The sequence below is a fragment of the Oncorhynchus masou genome, chromosome 32, assembly GCF_036934945.1.
Source record: "Oncorhynchus masou masou isolate Uvic2021 chromosome 32, UVic_Omas_1.1, whole genome shotgun sequence".
Taxonomy (NCBI): domain Eukaryota; kingdom Metazoa; phylum Chordata; class Actinopteri; order Salmoniformes; family Salmonidae; genus Oncorhynchus; species Oncorhynchus masou.
Genome location: NC_088243.1, coordinates 51,112,022 through 51,119,549, shown reverse-complemented (window position 1 = coordinate 51,119,549; position 7,528 = coordinate 51,112,022). Strand labels below are relative to the sequence as shown.

Below are 7,528 nucleotides of genomic sequence, written 5' to 3'. Positions count from 1 at the left end.
CACAGCACCAGTAAACAGCAACACAGAGGCCCATTGTGCCCAGGCAAAAAAAATCACTCTGTTTCAGAAGGAATGAACAGAACTCTCACTCAGTCTCACTCATACCAACTCAATGGCCTCTGCTAGTTACCCACAAGCACAAGCTCACTTACCCACAAGCAGAATGTCAGTATTATAAGATAAGACTCACATAATGAACTTTTTCATGGTCAGTGTTCTGTATTGAAAATGTTTAAGCATAAAATCCATGATTCAATCAAATCAGAAGGCCAGTTATTGCTAACTTCAATTCCCAATTTGTGTTGGTTCTCAGTAGACACTTATTTCATTAATCTATTTGACCAATGTGATTAACAACCTGTGATAAAAAAACAACAACAACACTGTGCACTCTTTACAAAGTCAATGTGAAATCCAACAAATCAAGTGAAAAGTCCCCACACTGTAGAATCCATTGAAAATGCACAAGCTGAAAAATATCTGCAACATGGACAGTGACACAATAGTAGCTACTTGAAGCAGCCAGGAAACAAAGTGAGAGAAAAAACAGCAGAACAATCTGGGCTTGAAGAAGGTATAGGTCTACAGCAGACCTCAAAGCAAATGTCACCTGAAGGGCAGAATATAAACTTGTCTCCTTAAAACCATTAGAAACAAGACATGTTGTGTATGAGGTGCTTTGAGAACTAATCATATAATTTGTGACTTTCAAGTAAGCTCCTGGAGAGCTGTAGTTTTTATCACCCTTAAATCAGAATATTGAGATAAATAAACTACACTTTTAGTGGACACTGCTTCTCTCTAACTTTTGGGTAGAAAATAATAAGTGTGAAATTAATGGTATTCCTGTGAGGGCCCTTGGTCTATAAATTCGTCATTCGTGCCAAAAGTACCTATCAAATTCCTCATCAATACACATTGGTCTATGGATTCCATCAAAGAGAGAGATGCCCCCAAAGCACCCAACCCCTCATCACATGGGAGCACACACACAAACTAACACACACAAACACAAAGACAGACAGTTATAATCTTAATAATGCTCACCTCAAATTCAGACTTGACAAAGTGCTTCGGTGAAAATGTAATTGCTCTTCTGGCACTTGTATTGCTCATCTATAGCATACAATCTTATGCAATTCGCTAAATTGTACATCTTGAAAGACACTTATATATTCAAAACATTATTTACCATACATACCCTCTTCAATTATGTTTAATGTAATGGACAAATAATTAAATTGTACATAAAGATTCTTAAAATACAGCAAATTTCCATTTGCAGAAAGCAAAGATAAAATACTCGGAGTGCAAAGGCACTTCTGGAATAAATGGATCGTCATGTGGACGGAACCTTTACATGTGTTTCACACTCATTATTATATACAGGAATGTCATTTCTCAATTATTCATCTAAAAATGATATTTGTTTCCACAGAGAAAATAAAATATATTGTATAAAATGCACACAGCCGTATTATACATAGTTCTTGCGGTACCTGCTACAGTCTTTATATTTAAAGTATAATAAATATGTTAAACCTCCAGTGATATAATATAACTTTCTGCATAAAGGGCTACGTTGACTCAATACAGCTGGAAAATAAAAAAAGATAAAAAGGCTTAGGTTGCTTTGTTTGAGTTGGACTCGTCAATTTGTGGAATACATAGATACATACCGATGTAATACGTGTGATGATAGTAAGTAGGGCCATATCTTACAACTGACTCATTGCAGTATGTTTTTCCAGAACTTCGAGGTAGTCTGGTTCTGTTTTTAGCTTCCCAGGCAGCAAAGGGTGTTCATTTTTTGATTGTTCAGCATAATACTTTCGTGGAGTCCCATAGAGAACAGTTTTATTCAACCTGTCCTGTTTGTGTCGTCTAGTAGTTTCAAATGGAGGAATGAATTGTCTTTTCGGTAAAGTGCAGAAACTGTAATTCTGATCGCCAGCCGTCGGAAGCTCCTTAACTCTCTCTGCAATGTTTTGATAAAGCAGCTCCGGCTGTCGATTGCCAAAAGATTGTTTCTCATTGAGTTCCACTGTGCTTATGGTATATGGGCTTGGGGGCAACTCCGACTTTTTCGGGTCCATGGTGCTGAAAGTTAGCTCTTTTATATTCCTATAGTACGCCACCTGCTCGCTATCTTTCTGCATGTAGATGGGGTTCTGACACATCTGGCTAGCGGGGGGAGGGATGTAGTTATACACATGTGTCTCTGTTTTATCTGCAGTGGGCTCTGAGCTATATGAACCATACTGTACGTGGAAAGAGTTTATATCTAAATGATTAGCACTGGCGGGGACGCTATCAATTCCTTTGCGTCGTTTGAGGACGAATACGAAAAGACCGGCCCCGAAGCAGACCGACAGAATGAACACCACGAGCAGTCCCAGTATGAGAACAGACAGGGGCACCTCCGCGTGCATCTCGGGTATCTGCTCTTCTGTTGACGTGATGGCAAGCGGGGGAGTGGAGTCGGTGCTGGGACTGACCGTGGGGGCCTTGGTTAGGCCTACTGTGACCTCGTTAGGCTCGGGACAAATTGCGTCATTGCGCAGAGATCTGAGCAGCCGCCCTGCGTGTTTGGAGGGCGAATCACATGTGATTTCATTTACCACGACACTGGTGCTGGACAGCTCCATCCAGTTTTTAAGGGCGACGATGTCGCATGTGCAATCCCATGGGTTCTCCTGCAGATCGATCTGAATGAATGCGGAGAGCTGGTCGAGCACACCGCGCACCGGCAGGTGGGAGAAGTGATTGTTCCTCAGGTTCAGTCTTGTTAGCATAGTCCCCCAAAATATATTGTCGGGAAGGGATCTTAGTAGATTGTTGTTTAGGAACAGCAGCTGCAGATTCTGTAATGAGTTAAACGTCTGTGGTAAAATGTCCTTGATGACATTGTACTCCAGGTATAAATATTGAAGGCTCTGAAGCCCTACGAATAATGATTGGGATAGACTTTCAATGTAATTGCCATTGAGGTAAAGTCTCCGTAGATTAGCCAGGTTGTCAAAGGCCCTGTCCTGAATAACAGCTATCCTATTATTTCCTAAATGGAGGAGCTCGAGTGTGCTGTATTCGGTTAGGTCTGTTCTATATATGGTATGTAAGTAATTCCCTGTTAAATGCAATTTCTTTGGATAGGAGGGTTTAGGGGTAAGCTCTGTTATATTATGCAATTTCCTCTCCTGGCAGTTGATATTTAATCCAGTGTCTGCGTTTTGGGAGGTACAGACGCATATACTAGGGCAGGTCATGGGAACAGGGGACCGAGTCTGATAAACCATTATAGGCCCCAGCACTTGTTTGTCCTTACCAGACGTTACCCGTTGTGTAGGGCGATTTCTCATTTTAGGGGGACGGGAGGCCCGTGGGGCTTTTGTTGGAGTGACACCGGGGTGTAGGGTGGGAGAGGGGCCGTCGTATTGGGAATCAGAAGGGGGCTGCATTGCGCGTTGATTAGAATCACCAGCATTACGTCGGGGGCATAGATCTTGCCTAATCAATTGCGTAATGTCCTTTCCATGCAGTCTAAAGGGGGTCTCGCACACGATGTCCCCTACAAAGACCGAGATGGTGTCCAGCCAGGATTTTAAGGGTATCAGATCACAGGTGCAATTCCAGGGGTTCTCCTCCAGTTGGATCTCCATAATGCCGCCTATGTGCTCCAGCACACCAGCAAAAGGCAGCATTTTAAGCCGGTTTCCCCTTAGATCCAAATGCGTTAACATAACGAAACGAAATACATTGTTGGGAAGAGACAGCATGAGGTTGTCGTTGAGAATCAGCACTTTGAGTTTATTTAATTTGCCGAATGCACCTGCTTCAATGGCGCTGATGTAATTATAATCTGCCTGTAAATATTCCAAACTCTCTAAACCAGCAAAGGTGACTTCCTTGATTATCTCCAAGTTATTGTTGTTGAGATGAAGTCGTTTTAAAAACCTCAGTCCAGTAAAAGCTCCAGTCTGTATCTCCTGTAACCCGTTGTTTCCCAGGTGAAGGGATGTGACATTACCATAATTGATAAACTCGTTCGGATTAAGTCTTGAAAGAAAGTTTCCATTGAGAAAGAGTTGGCAGATTTTGTTCGGTGGAGGCTGAAATAGACTCACTGTTGTAAACCCTTTGTTTTCGCAGTTAATGCTCAATATATTCTCCTTTTCCTCACAGGAGCAGCGGTTCTTACAAATTTCTTTTGATGTTTTGCGGCTGTCTGTCTTCGATGCGAAACTGGTCACAGTTAAAACGCTGAGCAACAAAACGCTGTTCAGCATTTTTACAACAATGTTGCTGAATTATCCAGCATCAACGTTGTATGAGCCTTGGAGTTGGGAATTTCAGTAGCGACATGTAACCCAAATTAACACAACATTAGTGAAAAAAAGGTACCAGGGCGCACGGACGCGCAGGTCTCTCCACTGATCTTCGTTACAACCCAACAGGCAAATTAAACCAGGAATCATTCATCGGATACGTTCTGCGTCAGGCTTGAGTGGGCACATTGTCTGTTAGTCAGGGGATAGCTTCGCAATGTAGCCTACCGCAATCCCCGGTGTTACCCACGACCATTCATGCAGCAGTTTCAAGCATTTCCGTAGCAGCACAATCAGAAACAGTGAGATAGATACTCACTCAGCGACAGAGATTGTACAGTCTCTGCTCGCCTTGATCCCACGAAATTCCATTCGTCATTAAGTACAATTTCGTTTTTTACAAAAAATGTAATGTATGTAGCATATCACTTGGAGTTTTCCTTCACTTTCTCGATAAAAACACTGAGAGATCCAACTCTGAGAGAGACTGGATACTGAGGAATAACGGGCTGAAGCATCCTCTGCCTGCGCATCCGCAGAGGGCTATCTATGCCTTAGAATTTCTGCTCTACGTCCTCCCACATTCAAGGAATTCAGCCCTACGTCACTAGCATCGACAAATGTCATACTTGTTTAAGAAAAGTTTTCCATTCTTCTCATAGTAATTGTAAAAATAGCATTATTTTTCAGGCTAGGATTACTGGTAGCTTGGCTACTAACGAAAATAGCAGTAGTAGGATAGTTTATAATAAACACCATGCTAATGTTATAATAATAAACACATTGTCACAGGGTAATATAAATTCAATTGGAATACAACACCTTTTTGTAGAGTTAACGACATTAATGGGAACTTCAGAAAAGTTGTGTACTACAATTTAATTCGATTTTATTTCCCCTACAAAATGCATGATAAAATATATGAAAAATGAATCTTCAATTCAACCTTCAGTTGTATTATTATTTTTAATGATTTAGAATCCAAGCTCAGTATTATAAGTGGAATCTTGTTTTTTGCACACCACTAAGGGGAATACGCACCTCTACAATTTAAATAGGGCTTCAACACACACACATATGAACGCCCAATGTAAAAGAGTAACGTGTTTTCTATATAGCGACTGTGATAAAGTATCCTAAAGTAGTAGGCATAGAACGAGCCTGAGCAAACGGATGTTAGGTTGAAAATACTGTATCCGTAAACCCGATGTTAGTATAGGCTAGTGATTAACTAATGTGTCTCATGGGCAAGGGGTGTTACAGGAAGCAAAATTTCCTTTCATAGGATACCCAGAGGCAATGTAATTATTATCCGTCGGTTGGACCTTATTGGGGGCATGAGATCCGTCGGAGCAGTTACCAAAACAATGGCGGACAATTTCTCTCCACTTGGATCACACTTTGACAACCCTAAAACCAGAAGTAACCACCAACTTCAATGACATTTATCTTAAAATTAAAATAAATATCTCATTTTCCCAGACCCCAAAAGATTGCTGCCGAGGAGGGCTTGTTAGCTAACTACAGGGTTTGAGTCACCTCAGCCATTTTTTTTATAAAACAGGTCAGCGACCAACACTAGCTAGCTAACGTTAGCTAGACATGTCAGGTACAGTGGGGCAAAAAAGTATTTAGTCAGCCACCAATTGTGCAAGTTCTCCCACTTAAGATGAGAGAGGCCTATAATTTTCGTCATAGATACACTTCAACTATGACAGACAAAATGAGAAAAAAAATCCAGAAAATCACTTTGTAGAATTTTAATGAATTTATTTGCAAATTATGGTGGAAAATAAGCATTTGGTCAAAAACAAAAGTTTATCTCAATACTTTGTTAAAAACCCTTTGATGTCAATGACAGAGGTCAAACGTTTTCTGTAAGTCTTCACAAGGTTTTCACATACTGTTGCTGGTATTTTGGCCTATTCCTCCATGCAGATCTCCTCTCGAGCAGTGATGTTTTGGGGCTGTTGCTGGGCAACATTGACTTTCAACTCCCTCCAAAGATTTTCTACGGCGTTGAGATCTGGAGACTGGCTAGACCACTCCAGGACCTTGAAATGCTTTTTAGGAAGCCACTCCTTCGTTGCCCGGGCGGTGTGTTTGGGATCATTGTCATGCTGAAAGACCCAGCCACGTTCCATCTTCAATGTCCTTGCTGATGGAAGGAGGTTTTCACTCAAAATCTCACGTTACATGGCCTCATTCATTCTTTCCTTTACACGGATCAGTCGTTCTGGTCCCTTTGCAGAAAAACAGCCCCAAAGCATGATGTTTCCACCCCCATGCTTCACAGTATGTATGGTGTTCTTTGGATGCAAATCAGCATTCTTTGTCCTCCAAACACGACGAGTTGAGTTTTTACCAAAAAGTTTTATTTTGGTTTCATCCGACCATATGCCATTCTCCCAATCTTCTTCTGGATCATCCAAATGATCTCTAGCAAACTTCAGACGGGCCTGGACATGTACTGGCTTAAGCAGGGGACACGTCTGGCACTGCAGGATTTGAGTCCCTGGCGGCGTAGTGTTTTACTGATGGTAGGCTTTGTTACTTTGGTCCCAGCTCTCTGCAGGTCATTCACTAGGTCCCCCCGTGTGGTTCTGGGATTTTTGCTCACCATTCTTGTGATCATTTTGACCCCCCGGGGTGAGATCTTGCGTGGAGCCCCAGATCGAGGGAGATTATCAGTGGTCTTGTATGTCTTCCATTTCCTAATAATTGCTCCCACAGTTGATTTCTTCAAACCAAGCTGCTTACCTATTGCAGATTCAGTCTTCCCAGCCTGGTGCAGGTCTACAATTTTGTTTCTGGTGTCCTTTGAAAGCTCTTTGGTCTTGGCCATAGTGGAGTTTGGAGTGTGACTGTTTGAGGTTGTGGACAGGTGTCTTTTATACTGATAACAAGTTCAAACAGGTGCCATTAATACAGGTAACGAGTGGAGGACAGAGGAGCCTCTTAAAGAAGAAGTTACAGGTCTGTGAGAGCCAGAAATCTTGCTTGTTTGTAGGTGACCAAATACTTATTTTCCACCATAATTTGCAAATAAATTCATAAAAAATCCTACAATGTGATTTTCTGGATTTTTTTTTCTCATTTTGTCTGTCATAGTTGAAGTGTACCTATGATAAAAATTACAGGCCTCTCTCATATTTTTAAGTGGGAGAACTTGCACAATTGGTGGCTGACTAAATACTTTTTTG

At 41.5% G+C, this 7,528-nt stretch overlaps 1 protein-coding gene across 1 annotated transcript; it reads right to left on the bottom strand.

The window, feature by feature from the left end:
- Nucleotides 1-1,200: 1,200 nt before the first annotated feature.
- LOC135526166 (SLIT and NTRK-like protein 2) lies at nucleotides 1,201-4,850 on the bottom strand. Its single transcript, XM_064954301.1, has one exon. It carries the CDS (start codon nucleotides 4,284-4,286, stop codon nucleotides 1,719-1,721), a length of 2,568 nt encoding a protein of 855 aa, XP_064810373.1. The 5' UTR covers nucleotides 4,287-4,850; the 3' UTR covers nucleotides 1,201-1,718.
- Between the last annotated feature and the right edge of the window lie 2,678 nt (nucleotides 4,851-7,528).